This window comes from Carassius auratus, chromosome 8 (assembly GCF_003368295.1).
Source record: "Carassius auratus strain Wakin chromosome 8, ASM336829v1, whole genome shotgun sequence".
NCBI classification, from domain to species: domain Eukaryota; kingdom Metazoa; phylum Chordata; class Actinopteri; order Cypriniformes; family Cyprinidae; genus Carassius; species Carassius auratus.
In genome coordinates this window covers 1,095,535-1,117,489 of record NC_039250.1, presented here as the reverse complement: position 1 = coordinate 1,117,489, position 21,955 = coordinate 1,095,535, and the positions used below count along the sequence as shown (strand labels likewise).

General features: G+C 33.8%; 1 protein-coding gene across 1 annotated transcript in view; it reads left to right on the top strand.

Moving 5' to 3' along the window:
• The window catches only part of LOC113106920 (F-box/LRR-repeat protein 17-like), a 101,206-nt gene that overhangs the window by 42,551 nt on the left and 36,700 nt on the right, over nucleotides 1-21,955 (top strand). The window contains exon 3 of the mRNA XM_026268965.1: nucleotides 14,485-14,561. Coding sequence (XP_026124750.1) covers nucleotides 14,485-14,561 — 77 coding nt within the window. The remainder of the gene's footprint in view (nucleotides 1-14,484; nucleotides 14,562-21,955) is intronic.

Genomic DNA, 21,955 nt, shown 5'->3' with positions numbered 1-21,955 from the left:
GTCATACAGAAAAATAAGGATAAGTGCATTTTTAATGGCATTTCTGGGTGAACTGGCCCTTTAAAATCTTGCAGCTGGCGCAGAACGGTTGTATTTTTCTGTACTGAAAGTTTATTTCCAGCATATTTGATATAAATGCAACAGTATGTGATATGATGTAATGACCCGTGAAAGTGTAAAGCGCATCCATGTTTCTACACTCGTGTGTTTGTGATCATGATCTGAATCTCTGGAGGCACATGGAAGCATTTATCGCGGCGAACAGTGCTTCACATTCACGCCCGCATGTCAGACGTTTGGTGGGAGTTTTGTCGCTTTCTGTAAAGCTGCAGATCTCGGGGCGCCGCTGGGTGTCATGAATGACGGATTGGTCTCGCGATTGTTTTCTCGTTCTGTTCTGGTGCCAGGAAAAGTCCTGCCAAAGACGCCGCATTACAGTGATCCGGTCCTCTGCCGGATTCATCATCTTCTGAGGTTTTCTCAGGTGCATGCATGTGTTTTCAGCCGTCGTGTGTGTGAATTCATCTGATCGGAGTGCATGAAGTCAAAAATCAAAGTCAGATTAATTTATATAGTGCATATTGTCCTTACAGGAAAGCATGATCTGTTTGCCTTAGAGTTGCATTTAGCAGATTAGAGTTTGGTGATAAAATTATTTAAATTTTGCAACTAAATAAACAATAAAGAAATTGGCTTTACATTGAGCTTACTGTATCCATACATCTTTATTCAAATTTTTATAAAGCGATTAAAAACGATAATATAGTCTACATTTTGAAACAATACAAGCAATAAAGAGATTTGCTGTAAAATATATATCGGTTTACATGATTTTACTGTATGCATGTGATAAATGCTATCAATAAAAAGAAAAAAGAAAAAAAAAAGGCTGAAAATGCATCACAAATACACAGAAACAAAAGAATTGGTGGTAAATCAATTTTTTACTCAGAAATTGCTAGTAAATATCACAAATAATTACAAAGACCAAAATAGTATTTTTAGTCTAATGCATACTCCAATAATCTTTTATTGACAACTAAAAGTTAACTGACAACAATAACTGCAGCAATATTGACAAGCATTTTTATCCACTTATTTATTTTTTTGAAAAGAGTGAGCCTTAGTTTGTTAATCACTTTTTATAAAAAATAAATAAATAAATGAAATAAAAAGGTAATTTTTTCAGTTTTATATTACGCTGTACGCTGTAGTGTATGTAGTGGATATAGTGAGTGTTGCACAGGTGCGTGAAGCGGTCTGGCGTGTGATATAACGGCGTGAGCTGATGGAAAGTGTGTGTCTGGTGTTTGGTGGTGATGTAATATCCTCTTCCTGTCACACAGCGCTTTACTTCTCTTCACTGTGTCTCACAAGCACATCTCCGGGGAAAGGCAGTAATTAGTCAAACGAGGTCTGTAACTTCTGATTGCATGAGGTCACTGAGTGAGTCTGGTCCGTGGTCTCTGGAAACTTTTACTGAAGACATAGTCGTCACATTCTGAAAATATATATACATAGGGTTCTTTACTCAACTTTGGCACAAAGGTTCTTTAGGCTATCATTCATTCATATATTACATTATTCTGCAACATTTGTATTTGTAATAAAATTATGTTTGTAGTACCGGTAACTTAATATCACATTTTATTCATGCTGATGATACTGTTAAAAGACACATCATTAAAACAAAAAATACGAGTTCACATATCACACCTAAACACGCTTGGAAAACATAATTAGAACTAGCTTCTAAATTAGTTAAAAATGCCTATCCATATACAGCTATGATTCGCGAAACCCAGACTGACTCAAATGATTCGCGGATCCGCTTTGAACTCCCGAACTGATTCAAATGATTCGCGATCCCAAAACTGATTCAAATGATTCGCGGACCCGCTACGAACTCCCGAACTGATTCAAATGATTCGCGATCCCAAAACTGATTCAAATGATTCGCGGACCCGCTTTGAACTCCCGAACTGATTCAAATGATTCGCGGACCCGCTACGAACTCCCGAACTGATTCAAATGATTCGCGGACCCGCTACGAACTCCCGAACTGATTCAAATGATTTGTGTTCCCAAAACTGACTCAAATGATTCGCGGACCCGCTTTGAACTCCCAAACTGACTCAAATGATTCGCGAACCCAAACTGACTCAAATGATTCGCGGACCCGCTTTGAACTTCCAAACTGACTCAAATGATTCGCGGACCCGCTTTGAACTCCCAAACTGACTCAAATGATTCGCGAACCCAAACTGACTCAAATGATTCGCGGACCCGCTTTGAACTCCCAAACTGACTCAAATGATTCGCGAACCCAAACTGACTCAAATGATTCGCGAACCCAAACTGACTCAAATGATTCACGCCCCGAACTCCCAAACTGACTCAAATGATTCGCGAACCCAAACTGACTCAAATGATTCACGCCCCGAACTCCCAAACTGACTCAAATGATTCACGAACCCGCTCTGAGCTCTCGAACTGACTCAAATGATTCACAATCCGAGTTCCCATCCAAATCAAGTGACACCGCCAGTGCTACTATTGGCTTAGTTCTCTAATTTCATAACATACAGTATTGTTCAAAATAATAGCAGTACAATGTGACTAACCAGAATAATCAAGGTTTTTAGTATATTTTTTATTGCTACGTGGCAAACAAGTTACCAGTAGGTTCAGTAGATTCTCAGAAAACAAATGAGACCCAGCATTCATGATATGCACGCTCTTAAGGCTGTGCAATTGGGCAATTAGTTGAAAGGGGTGTGTTCAAAAAAATAGCAGTGTCTACCTTTGACTGTACAAACTCAAAACTATTTTGTACAAACATTTTTTTTTTCTGGGATTTAGCAATCCTGTGAATCACTAAACTAATATTTAGTTGTACGACCACAGTTTTTTAAAACTGCTTGACATCTGTGTGGCATGGAGTCAACCAACTTGTGGCACCTCTCAGCTGTTATTCCACTCCATGATTCTTTAACAACATTCCACAATTCATTCACATTTCTTGGTTTTGCTTCAGAAACAGCATTTTTGATATCACCCCACAAGTTCTCAATTGGATTAAGGTCTGGAGATTGGGCTGGCCACTCCATAACATTAATTTTGTTGGTTTGGAACCAAGACTTTGCCCGTTTACTAGTGTGTTTTGGGTCATTGTCTTGTTGAAACAACCATTTCAAGGGCATGTCCTCTTCAGCATAGGGCAACATGACTTCTTCAAGTATTTTAACATATGCAAACTGATCCATGATCCCTGGTATGCGATAAATAGGCCCAACACCATAGTAGGAGAAACATGCCCATATCATGATGCTTGCACCTCCATGCTTCACTGTCTTCACTGTGTACTGTGGCTTGAATTCAGAGTTTGGGGGTCGTCTCACAAACTGCCTGTGGCCCTTGGACCCAAAAAGAACAATTTTACTCTCATCAGTCCACAAAATGTTCCTCCATTTCTCTTTAGGCCAGTTGATGTGTTCTTTGGCAAATTGTAACCTCTTCTGCACATGCCTTTTTTTTAACAGAGGGACTTTGCGGGGGATTCTTGAAAATAGATTAGCTTCACACAGACGTCTTCTAACTGTCACAGTACTTACAGGTAACTCCAGACTGTCTTTGATCATCCTGGAGGTGATCATTGGCTGAGCCTTTGCCATTCTGGTTATTCTTCTATCCATTTTGATGGTTGTCTTCCGTTTTCTTCCACGTCTCTCTGGTTTTGCTCTCCATTTTAAGGCATTGGAGATCATTTTAGCTGAACAGCCTATCATTTTTTGCACCTCTTTATAGGTTTTCCCCTCTCTAATCAACTTTTTAATCAAAGTACGCTGTTCTTCTGAACAATGTCTTGAACGACCCATTTTCCTCAGCTTTCAAATGCATGTTCAACAAGTGTTGGCTTCATCCTTAAATAGGGGCCACCTGATTCACACCTGTTTCTTCACAAAATTGATGACCTCAGTGATTGAATGCCACACTGCTATTTTTTTGAACACACCCCTTTCAACTAATTCAACTAATTGCCCAATTGCACAGCCTTAAGAGCGTGCATATCATGAATGCTGGGTCTCATTTGTTTTCTGAGAATCTACTGAACCTACTGGTAACTTGTTTGCCACGTAGCAATAAAAAAATATACGAAAAACCTTGATTATTCTGGTTAGTCACATTGTACTGCTATTATTTTGAACAATACTGTATACTGAAATTAAGGTACAAAAAGTATGTTGTTAACAAACAAAATATGAACATTTCCATTCCGAACTGCTAATATATACACGAATGAAACTGCGAGCTAATAACCAAATAACCTATATTATCTGTATATTTCCAACTTGCTGAAGGGCACAGGTAAATATGGCATTTATAATAATGGGTTTATGTGAAGAATCTTTTTAGTTCACTGAGTTGGAAGCAGTTGTTCGAGCTCTTTTATCTTCTGTGTGTGCATCAGAAGATCAGGACTGAAGACGAGAGATGTCTCTTCACGTCTCTCTGCGGTGTGTCATGATGTCTGCTATTAAACATGTGCTGCTGTGGAGGAACAAAGAGGAATCATGAGTCTGTGCTGAGGCTCCATGTCATCCATCGACTCTTCCACACGTCCTGTATGATTTCTGAAATCTGTTTGAGCATTAGTCGTAATGGCACGGATCTGAGGATGAATGTGTTTCATATGAGCTCCAGTTCTCCTCGTCTGGTAACTAGGATTCCTGCTTTGATCACAACCGTCTTCAGACTCATTCAGTTTAAGCAGATTCAGAATTGAATGTGCTTTAAAGATTAATAAAGCAGCGATGATAGAGTTTTGCATGCAGACCAGTAATATACAGTATTGTTCAAAATAATAGCAGTACAATGTGACTAACCAGAATAATAAAGGTTTTTCGTATATTTTTTTATTGCTACGTGGCAAACAAGTTACCAGTAGGTTCAGTAGATTCTCAGAAAACAAATGAGACCCAGCATTCATGATATGCACGCTCTTAAAGCTGTGCAATTGGGCAATTAGTTGAATTAGTTGAAAGGGGTGTGTTCAAAAAAATAGCAGTGTGGCATTCAATCACTGAGGTCATCAATTTTGTGAAGAAACAGGTGTGAATCAGGTGGCCCCTATTTAAGGATGAAGCCAACACTTGTTGAACAAGCATTTGAAAGCTGAGGAAAATGGGTCGTTCAAGACATTGTTCAGAAGAACAGCGTACTTTGATTAAAAAGTTGATTAGAGAGGGGAAAACCTATAAAGAGGTGCAAAAAATGATAGGCTGTTCAGCTAAAATGATCTCCAATGCCTTAAAATGGAGAGCAAAACTAGAGAGACGTGGAAGAACACGGAAGACAACCATCAAAATGGATAGAAGAATAACCAGAATGGCAAAGGCTCAGCCAATGATCACCTCCAGGATGATCAAAGACAGTCTGGAGTTACCTGTAAGTACTGTGACAGTTAGAAGACGTCTGTGTGAAGCTAATCTATTTTCAAGAATCCCCCGCAAAGTCCCTCTGTTAAAAAAAAGGCATGTGCAGAAGAGGTTACAATTTGCCAAAGAACACATCAACTGGCCTAAAGAGAAATGGAGGAACATTTTGTGGACTGATGAGAGTAAAATTGTTCTTTTTGGGTCCAAGGGCCACAGGCAGTTTGTGAGACGACCCCCAAACTCTGAATTCAAGCCACAGTACACAGTGAAGACAGTGAAGCATGGAGGTGCAAGCATCATGATATGGGCATGTTTCTCCTACTATGGTGTTGGGCCTATTTATCGCATACCAGGGATCATGGATCAGTTTGCATATGTTAAAATACTTGAAGAGGTCATGTTGCCCTATGCTGAAGAGGACATGCCCTTGAAATGGTTGTTTCAACAAGACAATGACCCAAAACACACTAGTAAACGGGCAAAGTCTTGGTTCCAAACCAACAAAATTAATGTTATGGAGTGGCCAGCCCAATCTCCAGACCTTAATCCAATTGAGAACTTGTGGGGTGATATCAAAAATGCTGTTTCTGAAGCAAAACCAAGAAATGTGAATGAATTGTGGAATGTTGTTAAAGAATCATGGAGTGGAATAACAGCTGAGAGGTGCCACAAGTTGGTTGACTCCATGCCACACAGATGTCAAGCAGTTTTAAAAAACTGTGGTCATACAACTAAATATTAGTTTAGTGATTCACAGGATTGCTAAATCCCAGAAAAAAAAAATGTTTGTACAAAATAGTTTTGAGTTTGTACAGTCAAAGGTAGACACTGCTATTTTTTTGAACACACCCCTTTCAACTAATTGCCCAATTGCACAGCTTTAAGAGCGTGCATATCATGAATGCTTGGTCTTGTTTGTTTTCTGACAATCTACTGAACCTACTGGTAACTTGTTTGCCACGTAGCAATAAAAAATATACTAAAAACCTTGATTATTCTGGTTAGTCACATTGTACTGCTATTATTTTGAACAATACTGTACAGTCATAGATCTTTTATTTATTTAGCAGATGCATTCATTAAAAACAACTTTTAATTTAGGAATATAATGTTGTTAACTAAATGTAATCTTTTACCGGAGTAAATTATTTAAATTAAGAGATTTTTCTTTTCTTTTCTTTTTAAAATTTTTTATTATATTATTATTATTTATTTATTTATTAAAATTTTTTGTTGTTTTATTTTATTTTGTTGTGCATTATTTCATTTTTTGTTTATTTTATTTTGTTTCATTTTGCGGCTTTATTTCATATATATAATTACATATAAAAGTTTATTATTTTATTTTAGAGTAGATGTTATTTCTATGTAATGGGTATATTAATAACTTTCTTCTCTTTTAAAATCCTTGTCATGTCCATCTCATATTTCGCCCAAAAATCAAAAGAAAAATATTGAAAATTATATTTGACACAATTCTCCTTAAACCGGTTTCATTATATTTAATAATTAAGCACATTTTCTGCACTAAAATATTATTAATTATTAATATTATTAATATTTATATGCCTTAATTAAAGAAAATAATATTGCAATGCACACAAAACTTAATGGTGCTAAATATATGCTTAATTTTTAAGGCAAAAAAAAAATCAATTTTAATTTTAAGCTGAAATATGAGTACAGTATATCTGTCTGTTAATATAAAGCTGTTTTTCAGTAACCCTTCCACACATAAAACAGCTGATAATTCAATGCATTTCAACATTTATCATGGCTTTATATTCCAGATGGTTTGTGTTGCTCTGTCTGGGACGGTGCGATTGCATCCTTGGGGATTTATCTCATTAATTGCTTTAACTTCTCTTCCTTTGGCTGTCTGTAGTTGTGAAGTTAATTCGTTTGTGATAAGCTCGTTCTGAAGTTGACTTCCCAGTGCAGATAATGGGATTGTGATGAAATCTGTGAAAGCAGGGGAAGAATATTCACCTTGAAGAAGGATAAACAGCTTCTTGCTTTATTCTCCAGCAGGATCGAATCACTTTGGCGTGAGATCAGACGCGATCCGTTCGGACGTGCGTTTGAGATTCTCAAGCCTGTTTTATAGGAATCCTAATGGCTCCGTGCGCTCGGGTCTAAAGATCCTCTCGGCGTCTCTCTCTCTGCTTTTTCGGGGAATATTGCATTAAAAGTTCTTTATGAGCTGCTGCTTCCTAAATGACTTGAACAAGTCCAGTATCTCAACTCTTATGAAGCCATTTTTATTCATTACTGATATTCCCAGCGCAGAAATCCAGATGACTGGCTCTTGAAATCCAGTTTAAAAAGTCTCCAACACTGAAATTCAATCAACGTTTAGTCAGTCCGGTCAGGAGAGCAGAAAGAAACCAAATCTGTTTAAATGCATTTTAATGCATCTTCTGGGCTTTATGGTAAGAGGGAAATACTGTTTTGTGCCATTTACTTGATCTGTGGATGGATTGTTTTTTTTTAGTTTGTGATAAAAAAAAAAAAAAAAAGAATTTTTTTTTTTTGTTTGTTTAATTACATTTTTTTTATTTTAAAATTATTTAAAATTATTCTTTTTTTATTATTATTTTTATTGTTTTCTACATCTTTGGGTGAATTTATTAGAAGTCAGGAGAGCATGAAATGACGGAATCTGTTTAAAGGCCATTTAATGCATATTTTTGGGCTTTATGGCAAGAGGAGAAATACTGTAATGAGCTTTTGATGGCATTTAATTTAATAAAAATGTATATATTTTTTTTTGTTATTTAATTGTATTGATTTTTTTTCTTAAATGCATTTATTTAATTATTTATAATTTTTTATTTTTCATTAACATTATTTAATTTTAATTTAATAATTATATATACATATATATATATATATATATATATATATATATATATATATATATATATATATATATATATTTTTTTTTTTTTTTTTTTTTTTTTTCACCTGTGGATGAATTTATCATGAATGAGTCAGGAGTGCATAAAGCAATCAAATTTTAATGCATCTTTTGGCCTTTGCATCATTATGCTGTTTGCATGATCTATTATTAATATAGATGGCTTGTAAATCATGCACTTGGACTTCATTACATGTAGAAAGTGTCCCGTTTAACCAGTGCCAACAAATCAGTTTTCATTGCTAACCAGCAGAGATGGAGCAAATCTATAGACATGAAACAGTTAAAGACATTTTTTTACTTTTTTTGAAGGACGTTTATGAATTTTGTAAATTACTACTGCTCATATATTGAGGAAAACCAATGTAAATTTATCTTGTTTAGTTGCCTGTTGTATATATTTAGCTTAAAGCTCTCTCTTTTTTCATCTGCTTTTGAAGGTAATGAGCACTAATTATTTTCAGAGAAGTTGTAGTGAAATGGGCGGATGTTCGTTTTATCGTGGCCCGACATCTGAGGCATATTTTCTGTAATTAAAAGCAGGCCGTGTAATTTCAGGAGCTGCTCTCTGTCAGGGTGTGTGGAAACGACAAGCTTTTACCTCGTTCTCCGCCGTATTTCACCTGGTTTCTCCAGCACTTCAGCCATTTTTACCTTTATGAAGCTATTTTTTCTAAAGTATGCATCATATTTTGAGTCAAATTCTTACATTTAATCTTTGAATTATAATATTAGACAGTTGGGCTGTTATGCACATTAAATCAGTATCAATTGAATGAATCTTTGCAGCGCAGAGGAATCACAGAAGCTGTGTCTGAAGAAGCATTTAGATGTGTTTACACACAAGACATCAATGCATTTAACCTGCAGTTACAAATGCATTGCATGTTCTGAATAATTAAACATTAAAATGTCGAATACTGTTACTGGAAAGAAATTAAATTATAAAAATAACCTTCAAATGTGAAATAAGTGAATAGTTGCAATTGAACTGAATCATTTAAACAAGTGATTCAAACAAACTTTATCCTCTGTCAACGCATTATAGAATATTTTAATAGCAATTTTTTTTTATATGAAGGTTGGATGTCCTTTATCACAAGGTATTATCATTACAGTAACTAAAACCATCAACAAAATAATTTAATAATATAGAAACTAAGCTTGTTTTATTTCAGCGAGTTTCTAAGGCAGCATTTCTCATTTTAATTTAGTTTAACTTGTGTACTGAAATAACTAAAACTAAAACTGAAATAAACTATAGAAATATTTAAAAACAACAAACATTATTACAACTTTTCATTTTCTTGTAATTTAACTTCTACTGAAATAAATGAACAAAAAACTATATAAACTTTTAAATAATGAATATAAATAACAAACTGTTTTTGGTTAAATTTCATTTATTTAAATAACTGAAAAAAAAAAAATATATAAACAAATAATAAATGTCTATATATTATGTAGACAATTAATAAAACACAAATTTATTTACATTATTACATATATTTAAATTATTTTAGTTTGAAAAATACTAAAATACTTAAAACGTATTTTTTTAATACAAAAAAAAGTAATTTAATTCTCCTTTTTGTTTTAATTTGATTCACTACAGAGTAACAATTCAAAGCAATTAAAAAAAAACTATAGGCATTTGACAATTAAAATAATAATAATAAAAAAACTAAATTACTAAGACAAGCTAAAAGTAAATTAAAAAATATTAAAATAAAAACAAATTCAAAATATGAATAAAAATCACTTTTTCATCGTAACGTTGATTCAGGTTTTTTATTAATTGTATCAAAAGCCTAAAAGTGCATGAAATCTAGTTATTAAATCTTAATTATTTTAACATTTAAGGAATTTTTAGAATATTTTCCCTCCCAAAGATTGCACAGATATTTGTGAATATTTCAGTTTTCTGGTCTTAGTTTCCTCTTTCATGCGAGAACAATGCGCAAGAATCAAAGACAAAAACATCTGATGAGCACAACATTTCCAGTCATGCATAAAAGGCTTTATTAGGACGTATAAAAAGAAATTTACAGCAGGAATAATTTGCTAAAGCGAAGAAGCGAGCGTGGTTTGATCCGCCCCTCCATTTGATTAAGACCGAGTCGTATATATTCACATTCACTCGCTCCAGACTTGTGTTGTTTTAGTTTGTGCGTCTGTCAGGAGCAGATTGGATGGCTTTTGTTGAGTTATAATAGTGTTTCAGGTATAGTTTGTGTTGAATGGAGGAACCGCAGCCTTGAGTTTGTGTCTTTAAATGAGGTTTTCTCCGTGAACAGTCTGGGTTTCGTCTGTCTGGCTCTTTTGTGATAAATCGTCTCTTTATTGTTGAGTTGGTGTTGTCTTCTGCTGAAGATGTGAAGAGCGACACGCTAATGTTTCTTATTAAACACGGATGGCAGTGTCACTCATGCTGTGTGTGAATATGAAGAGCTGTCTGGTTTAGAGAGGAAGAGTGGAAAACATCTCTATTTGATTTATTTTATATTTATTATAAAGATAATTTATAATTATTGCTATGTAAAATGAAATACAGATAATATGAAATATTTTTAAATGTAGCAATGTTATGTTTACTATTAAAAACAAGCATTGAATTTTTATTTATTTACATTTATTTATATATAATTTGTCTTTATTTTATTTTATTTATTTGATATCCGTGCTTTGTTTTGTTCACTTTTAGAAAATAGTAGCTACTAATAATGAACAAAAATTAACGTTGCCATTTAATAAATGTTTATAAATATTAAATTGTTTTGAAAGATGTCTATTATATTTATTTTATATTTATCATAAAGATATTTATCATAAGTTAACTTATCATTCTTGTTATAGAAAATAAAATATAAATAATAACTTTTTTAAAAAATCAATCTAATTTATTAATTAAAACTAGTATTACAATGTTATATTTTCTTATATTATGTATTTATTTTTTTATTATTTATGTGAAAATATGAAATTTAATTGATAATGATAATTCAAAATAGATATTGCAATGTAATATGTATTTTTAAATCTATATCTGTATTTTATTATTTCGTTTACTTTTAGAATATAGTAATATTTGGCCATAATAAATAATAATTGCTACAAATAAATAGTAATAAATAATATTATTATATGTCATTTAAGAATAATACTTAATGTTAATCTATATTTTCCTTTTTTATTTTATAAATAATGTAAACATCTTTATTTTCTCACATTTAGAATATAGAAATGGTTATAAATATGTATTACTAGTATATTAATATACAATAAGTACATTTAAATGATAATAATAATATAGAAATATGAATATATTCATAAATTAATATATAAAGATGGAATAGTTCACCCCGATATAAATGTTTTTGCTTAGAAGTGATTCTGATCAGTAATAATAGCTGTACTGGCCCTTTAAATCAGGAACCACGTATGTGATCACAATATAGACTGTAAATGAAATGATTTCATAATTTAAGTCTGATAATCAGAGTCTGTGAAGCTTGTCGTGTTTGTGGCTCCGAGTGTCTCTCTGTCTTTGAGCGTCTGACTCATGAGGTCACATCTGTCCTGTGCTCTGATTGGTGGAGGCGGGTGTCGGGGGCGGAGCCACACATCTGAGGTTTGACTCCTGACGGCTGTAGTCTCGTCTTTGTGCTGACAGAGTCTCCTCTGATCTCTCCTGAGTCCAGGAGTGTTTACTGTATCATCTGCTGTTAAAACACTCAACTTAGCCGTGACAAAAGCCATTGGTGCTGATAGGGCAAGAAAAGCAAAGGAACAAATACAATGAAAAAAAAAGTTCCATTTATATGCTTAGTTATTTTTTTAGTCATTAATAATATTGAAAACATTTTTATTTATATTTATTATAAATACAAAAGCTATTATTAAATGAATACATTTATTTATTTATTATTTTACATCATATAAATTTTTCTTTTTTATTTAACTATTTTTATTTGTATTTAATTAAATATATAATTAAAAGATAACAAGGTTGGAGCTGTTATTAAGATGGTATGAAATTGAGCTGGTGTTGTGTGCAGTTCTATTGTAGTACCATTTTAGTTTTTTAATGTTTTATATTTTCCTTTTTATTTTATTTCAGTCAGTTTTAGCAATTAGTGTATTAGTTATTTTAAAAAATATATTTGTTTCAAGCTTTTGATTTTAATTTTAGTTTTTCGTTTTTGTTTACATTTTGTATTGTATATTGTATTTTTGTGTTTATTTTATTTCAAGTGATTTTTTATTTTTTATGTACCTTTTTATATTATTTCAGTTATTTTATTTGTATTTTATATTTAGCAAGGTTTGTTTGGTTGTAGAGTGAGACTAAACTCCTGTTAAATCTGAAAAGAGATATTTTTTATCCTTAAATCAATGAGTTTGAAAGCAACAGGAGGGAGTGAAATACAGAAAGCTGGTTGTTGTTAGTGAGTGTATACTGGTTAGTGAAGGTGAGGGTCAGATCTGCTCGTATATACAGCTGTTAAATCATCAGAATCATGTTGTTTTGAAGTTTGTGTGTCCGTGTGTTTCCATCGAGTCGTCTCTCTTTCCCAGTCCAATCAGCAGCTCTCATTAAAGCAAACACGCTAATGACACACAAACGTCGCGATGAAGATGCATCTTCGTCATCATCAGTGTGTTTTTACTCATCCGTCCTGAGAGCCGGCCTCTCTCTCTCTCTGTCTGAACGTCCCTCGCTCGCCCGCCGCTGCTCTCGCCCTAATTGGCTGACAGTGGAGTGTCTCTGTCGTCTTGGAAACTATTCTAATGTCTCTTATTGGACATCACGGCTTTGAGTCGTGGTCGGCGCGGCGACACAGGAAGAGGAATTAGTGAGGACAGGAAACAGAGAGAAGCGCTGCAGAGAGATTTCAGACGATCAGCCTGCAGGAAGATAAAAGCAGTCATTATTTCATCAAATTACATGCTATTGAATCACATCAGGGTTAACCAAAGCTAAAATATAAAACATATTGTTACTTGAAATCAAACATAACTGAATATATGTTTTCTCTTTATTTTCTAAAATAATAACTAATAATTAAAACTATATAGACATTTAAAGACAACAGTTGCTAATAAAAAAATAACAAAAGTGCACAAGAAAAATTTATAAAACTTTAAACATTAACATTAAAAATCAGAAAATATAAAATTGCTTACATACATATAAATCACATATGAAAATAATTAACTTAATTAAAGATTTATTAATTTATTTATTCATTAATTTATTTTATTTATTTAGCCATGAACTTATATTAACACATGATTTACAACATAAAATGGGAAGCACATCATAACTGTTTCTTTTTTACAAAATAATTATATTTGATGTAACAATTTGCTAAATAAATTATGAAAAGTATGACGTTTGATAAATTTCAGGAGTGTGTCACATGCAGTTTCACGATAGTGTAATATCACACATTTATTTGTTACAGCTTTAGTTCCAGCATCAATCTCCTGTTCCTCTTCTGATTTTTGTTCTTCACTCGGGTGAAACTCAATGGCTCAGGCGTTGAGTGGCGAGATAATTTGCTGTGATGACATCAGCCACTTGTCATTAATGGACTGAACTGGACTGGATTGGACATGAGAGAGTTGACTGGTCTGGACTGATGTGGTCTGGATCAGGTCACTCTCAGGGTGAAGCATCTGGACAGAGATGTAGAATTGTAGATTCAATGCATGCATTAATGCTTCAGATGTGAGCGTCTGTCAAATGCATGAATGTAAATGGGATTCAGGACCTCGCTGATCTCCACTGACTCCCCATCATCAGCAGTGTTTGTATCAGCTGTAGATCTGAAGGCTGGACTCTGGAGAATAAATCTTGCTCTAGAGGTTAACGGGTCAAATTTATACAGGATTGCTGTGATTCTCCAGCCAGCATTCATCATTATCTCGGCCCGTCGATGTGTCTTTGAAGTCATGGCCTTTTTAGTATTTAATCAGAGTCAATTCAATGAAATTATCAATTTTCTTTTGAGATGCAGATATGGGATCAGTGGATGTTATTACTCCAGGTGATGGAATAACACCTGCTTTGCAGATGACCTTTGACCTCTCCTGACCCTTGACCCTGTTGTGTGTCGACAGGTGTGTGGAGATCATCGCTAAAGAGGGGCGGAGCCTGAAGGAGCTCTATCTGGTGTCCTGCAAGATCACCGATCACGGTAAGACTGACATGAGTTCGGAGCGTTTCGTTTCCATCTTTCCGACTGGAACATGAACACTGCATTCTCACAGACATCAACTTTAACCTTTAGTCTTGTTACACAGTAATTAAGCCAAAACGAGAAAACTGACCGTCATGGTGAGATTTCACTTATTCATTCATCATTCATTCATTCTAATGAAGTGATATGTTTTATTTTATTATTTGTTAAACTCTAATTTATCATTCCTCCAGTCTTCAGTGTCACATGATCTTCAGAAATCATGAAAATATGATGATTTACTGCTCGAGAAACATTTCTGATTATTATCAGTGTTGAACACAGTCGTGCTGCTCAATATATTTGTGGAAACTGATGCATTTTATTTTTCTAGTTGTAGAAAAAATAGAGCTAGTGTTTGAGGGTCAAGTTATTTTTTTATCATAAATAAAAATAACAAAAATAAATGGATTTAAAACATTAGAGAGTTTCTAATGGTAGAGGGTCAAGTATTTTTTATAAATAAAAGTAGATAGAATAGAAATCAATGGACGGCTGAATTCTGAGCTGCTTGGATCGAGTTGGAAAACCATAAGAAAGCATGTGTAGCACTGCAGTGATATTCTCCGGATCACGTGCGCCCCTCACATGGGAAGTCGGATACGCCGCTAATGTATTTCAGCATAATTACACATAAGAGGCGCAGTAATGTGGCGAACCGCTCCGAACTCCTCGCAGCAGTTGTTTAACGTCAGCAGAACTCAGATCGACGGTAATCACGACCCTCGGCCCGTGATGAATGACCACTACATCAAAACCCAACGCTAATGACGCCCCGGAATGAGCCCCAAATATCCCAGCGTTTAAAGAAGATGAATGTTGGACACCCGATCCGCCGGGCTAATGCGGGTCACCCTCGGGGCGATGTCCGACACCATTGCTCCTCTGAGGACCGCGTCCCGCTGCTAATGGACTGATCGCAGGGTTTCCTGCACCGCTCTGGATCAGGTCGATAATAGGAGGCTGAATTTTTGCTTCCGCATTCTTGAGCCTCTCGTTTAAATCACAGGTGCTCGAGGGCTAAAAATGCAACACAAGAAATGAACAAAAATAGATCCAAATGCAAGAAAAGGGGACAGAAATCATCTTATGCACAAGTAAAATGAATCTATTACATATGCTCTAATTAAGTCAATTTGGAAATGATATTATTTATTTATTTTTATGCATAGTTTTTTTGTAGTCTTAACTTTTTTTAATGATTTCATAATCAGCACTGAAAATCATTATTACATTATCAAGAGCAATAATCATGTTTTATATATATATGTATGTATATATAATTCTACATTTATTATTATTATTAGGAATACTAATATTGTTATCTGTTCATATTACATCAAATATTTATTTTTATGCATTTTTATTTTGCAATACATCCTATTAACCAATATTAATAATTAATATTACAATTTTAAGAGCAATATTTTTTTGTAACATTCCTGTTATTAATTTTTGTTTTGTTTATTTTACATGAAAAAAAAAAAAAAAAAAATATATATATATATATATATATATATAGATAGATAGATAGATAGATAGATAGATAGATAGATAGATATATAGATACATTTACTTCAGAAGCAAAATGACATAAATATGAATTTTAAGACTTGTTTTCTGAGAAATGTATTAATATTTATGTGAATTTATGCTTAAAACAAGAACAAATATCTGCCAATGGTGTAAGAAAAATAAATGTAATTTAAAGAAAAAGCAAGAGTTTTTGTCTGACCCCATTGGTAGATATTTGCTCTAATATTTGCTCTAATGTTAAGCATAAATTTACATAATTTTGACATGTTTTCCAGAAAAAGTCATTTTACTTCTCCATTATCTTGTTTTAAGGTTGTCTAGTTGTCTAGAAAAAAAGACAAAATACTGAGGAAGAGAATCATATTTTTGCAGTCTATATTTTATGTTGGAGGACAAAAGTTACATGAATCTGATCGCATTATGTGATTATTATATTCATCTTCTGAGAGTAAATGCTTTACAGTATAAAGATGACTTTTGTTGATGTTGTTTAAATTGTTTCGCTAACTGTCCTATATAATCCTGGTTGATTTAATTATTTGAAAAAATATGAGTATTTGACATTAAAGATGACAACAGCTACATTTAATGCACTTAATATTAATACAAATGTGCTTGGAAATCAATCTGAGGGGAGAATATTGGTGCACATATCTGACCGTGTCTCTAACATTGATCTTTTGATGATTAATGTCTTGTTGAGAGCACATCTGAAGCACAGAAGCACATGGAAGAGCCTCTCTAAGAGCTGTGCTCATGTTCACTGGTTAGGGATCGAGCCGCTGTAGTTTAGATCGTTACTAATGCACACTCGAGTCGAGAGGATCTGTCCATGAGGAGAAGAATCTCTGTGATGTGGAGTTCATTAATAACTGAAGAATCGAACGCATCTAGTAACGTGCTGTACATCAGCAAACATGACCAAAACACATCTCAGTTCAGAGACGCTCCACACTTTCAGAAGTGTAGTAAGAATACAGCTGTTCAACTTATTGTATGTTGGACAGATGTTTATGTTTGTAAAATGTGCGTGTGTATATATACGTGTGTGTGCATGTGTGGGTGTGTGTGTGTGTGTGTGTGGGTGTGTGTGTGTGTGTGTGGGTGTGTGTGTGTGGGTATGTGTGTGTGGGTGTTGGTGTGTGTGCGCGTGTGTGTGTGTGTGCGCGCCTGTGTGTGAATGTGTGAGTGTGTGTGTGTGTGCGCGCGCCTGTGTGTGTGTGTGTGTGTGCATGTGTGTGCGCGTGTGTGTGTGTGTGTGTGTGCGCGCCTGTGTGTGAATGTGTGTGTGTGTGTGTGTGTGTGTGTGCGCGCCTGTGTGTGTGTGTGTGTGTGTGTGTGTGCGCGCCTGTGTGTGTGTGTGTGTGTGTGTGTGTGTGAATGTGTGTGTGTGTGTGTGTGTGCATGTGTGTGTGTGTGTGTGTGTGTGTGTGCGCGCCTGTGTGTGAATGTGTGTGTGTGTGTGTGTGTGTGTGTGCGCGCCTGTGTGTGTGTGTGTGTGTGCATGTGTGTGCGCGTGTGTGTGTGTGTGTGTGTGTGTGTGTGCGCGCCTGTGTGTGAATGTGTGAGTGTGTGTGTGTGTGTGTGTGTGTGTGTGTGTGTGTGCGCGCCTGTGTGTGTGTGTGTGGGTGTGCGCGCCTGTGTGTGTGTGTGTGTGTGTGTGAATGTGTGTGTGTGTGTGTGTGCATGTGTGTGTGTGTGTGTGTGTGTGTGCGCGCCTGTGTGTGAATGTGTGAGTGTGTGTGTGTGTGCGCGTGTGTGTGTGCGCGCGTGTGTGTGTGTGTGAGTATGATTGTGTGTGAGAGTGTTTGTTAGTGTGTGTGTGTATGTGTGCATGTGTGTGTATGCGCGTGTGTGTGTGCGTGTGTGTGTGTGTGTGCGCGTGTGTGTGTGTGTGTGTGTGTGTATGTGTGTGAGAGAGAGTGAGACAGAGCTTATTCCTGCAGAAGCTGAACTGTGAGTGTGTGCTGGTCTGAGCGTCTGGTGTGTGTGTGTGTGTGCATCTTGATTCAGCTCCGATCACAGCTGTACTGTGTCTGTCATGTGTTCTGAGAGCGATGTGACCTTCATCATCATCTTCACACAACACCAGATCATTCTGAAATGCAATATATTAATATTATCCCCATGAGCTGAACAGACCCGGTGAGAATAATGAACGCGGAAATTCATAAAGCTATAAATGCATGAAGTGTGATTTCTGATTTGTCATGTTTTGACAGTCAGTATTTCAGCACATCGTGGCATGTTTGTCTTCATTAACCCTATAGTTTCTGTCATATATCATGGTTTCTACATAAATATTATGCAGCAAATATTATGTTTCCAACATTGATAATAATCTTCATGTTTCTTGAGCAGTAAATCATCATATTATTCTGATTTCTGAAGATCATGTGACTCTGAAGACTGGAGGAATGATGCTGAAAATACAGCGGAGCATCACAGAAATAAATTACACTTTAATATATAATCACATAGAAAACAGCTGTTTTACATTAGAATAATATCTAATATTTTTACAGTATATTTGATCAAATAAAAGCAGCCTTAGTGAACAGAAAATACTTTCAAAACGTAAACGTTTTTACTGACCCCAAAGTTTACTGTATATGAAGTCACAAGCCTTTGTGAGTGTTTAGAGTGAGTATTTCTTACGGTCTATTTCTATCTCACACTCCTGATTTCTACAATGGAAATCAATATGAACTGAGTCTTTAAGTGAGATTTCAGAGTAACTGTGGCTCATTAACCAATGTAATTCCTCATAAACCATCTGATCTAAATATTAAATCACAGAAACGCTCAGTTATTGTGCTGTTTGACCTTACACACACACACACACACACACACACACACACGTCTCTTTCAGATGCTTTTATTCATGTCGACTCCAGTGCAGTAAAATGATTGTGCATTGCTGTAAATACAGTCTAGACTTTCTTCTCATAAAGTACAGAAGAATAGAAAACCCCTTTTTACTCTGTTTTTTTCAGCCTTGACTCTACGTTCAGAAAGATTCTTGTGTTTATCTGCAAGTGTATTTGATATAGTTCATGTTTCAGCAAATGCACTGCAAAAAAATCAGCTTCTTATTTAATATACCGGTCTGATTTTACTGTACAAATATCTAGACATTTTTAATATTTAAACATTCACGAGAAGCAAAATGACTTGAGATTACAATTAAGTCTTGTTTTCTATATTACAATTTTTCTTTCTTTTATTAAACTGCAGCAACTGCAATATAATAAAAGACACAAAGGTTAAAAAAAAAAAAGTTAAATATATCCATTCGAATAAATAATAATTGCATTTATTGTAATGGGAAATTGACCATTTTATTTGGTGGATGATGTTGTTATTGTTGTTGTTAATTAGATTGATATTTTAATTATGTTAATTGTTATTATTATTTTGATGGATAATAATATATATATATATATATATATATATATATATATATATATATATATATATATATATATATATATATTTATATTTTTATTATTTTTATTTTCCTAAATAGTTGAATGTATTAATAAACATAATAAATAAATGAATCTATTTATAATATCGGCTTAATGGACTAAAACTAAGTGGAAGAATTGTTCATCTATTTCTTCTTATTATTATTATTAAATATTGAACATTGATTTATTTTGCATTGCATGGTTACATTGATTGTATTATTATTAATAATATTATTATTTATGCTTAAAAATACTTAAAAATTAGAGTGGAGTCAGAAAACACTTTTTTTTCTTCATTAAATTAATTTAATAAATTATTTTATTTTGTTATTCTTTTTTTACGCAGACAGTAAGCATCATTTTGATGTGTTTTTTTTAATTTCAATCAATACTTGGTGGAAGAATTGTTCATCTTCTATTATTATTATTATTATTATTATTATTATTATTATTATTATTAAATATTGAACATTGATTTATTTTGTATTGCAAGGTAACATGGATTGTATTAATAATAATAATAACATTTATGCTTAAAAATAATACAAAATTAGAGTGGAGTCAGAAAAACAGTCAAGACTTAATATCTTCAGTCATTTTGCTTTTCCAGTAAAGGTATCTTCGTTTATGAATGTTTAGATAGTTGTACAGGACAAACATATGAATAATAAAACGCTGAGGCTGTAATATGTGTGTTTCTCAGGAGATCGGTCTACAGCAGGGTTATTAGTTTTCACTATTTAAAACCCAAACGGACTTTGGAGGATTCATTATGTCCTCATCTCAGATCTGACCCCAACAGCCATAAAAATGATTGTGCAATATTTCTTTTACGACACCGAAAATTCATAAGTTTTCAGTGGCATCCTGAAGGAGGAATAAAAGTAAAGCGGGGGATATGTGCGATACAGAACGTGTTCTCAGACACTCGTAAAATGTTTATTATAAAAAGATAGTTCTGGATATAAGCTGCGATTACATAAAACCATTGGAAGAAAGGCTGTGGTAAAACTGGTGTAAAACTTTTATTTAAGAGGCTTGTGTTTTGTTGTCCTTTTATTAAACTGCAACAACTACCATTATAATAAAAGACACCAATATTCAATAAATATTTATTTTATAGACAAATCAATATTTCACTTGGTGGATAAATTCATTAAATTAATAATTGTATTATTGTTGTTGTAATTAATTAGAATAATAATTTATAGATTTATTATTATTATTATTATTGACTTTAACTTACTTTAATAAATAATAATTTATTTGTATTTATTTTGTAATTTATTATAAATGGATACTTATTAGATAAATTGTTTATATTATTGTTGTTGTTTAATAATATTTTTATTATCCTCGTTATTATTGCTATGTTATTTTTTATAGATGTCAGTTTGAATAATTATTAAATATAATTATACAATAATAATAATTGCATAATAATAGATGTACATTTAAATAATTGGTTTTATTGGTATTAATAAACAGTAAAAAAAAACAAGTGCGTATATAAACTAATGCACTGTAATTGTTTATCTTTTAATTATTATTTTTATTAAATAATAAATATTGGTTTATTTTGTATAACATGATCACATGGATGTTGACGATGCTGCTGACACTACTACTACTACTAATAATAAATATTGAACATTAATATATTTTATATTACATGGTTGCTTGGATTGTCTGATAAGTATATTATAGTATTATATTATATATTATTAGATTTAATTTTCACATGAACGTTGTAAAATATAATAAATGCAAGTATTTTTCTTGCATGTCTTTTGTTTGTGGTCGTGTTTATTGCATCAGCGTGTGAAAGTAAATTGAGCTAGTGTTGTGTTTAGTGTTTGGAGTATGTTTGTGACGGTGCGACTGTAGTTTTGCTGATGTCTCTTGACAACGTTTGCCGTTGTTTCTCGTATAGGGCGCTAATCTGCAGCCTGATATTGGCGAGCGCTAACGGCCCCGCAGGAAGTAATAAACGCGGCACAGGGCTTTATGTGCTTTATTGAGCCTCGTATAGAGCCGGCGCTCTTATTACACCCCGCGTGACTAATGCACACGCTTTCCTTTTATATGCACCTTGTTTTTATATCCCCCTTGTTTCTGTCTTTGTGAGGAGCAGGAGCTGGGCATCCTGGGTAAATTGGGCAGATATTTCATGCATTTGGTGTGATGTGACGCTCAATACTAAACTGAACTGCTTTATGATTTCACAGGCTTTACCTCATAATGCATTCAAAATCTCCATACTGTTGTTTACATCCCATTTACATTACATACAATACAAGAATTGTGATTTAATAAAACTGACATGACTATTTTTCTTTTGGT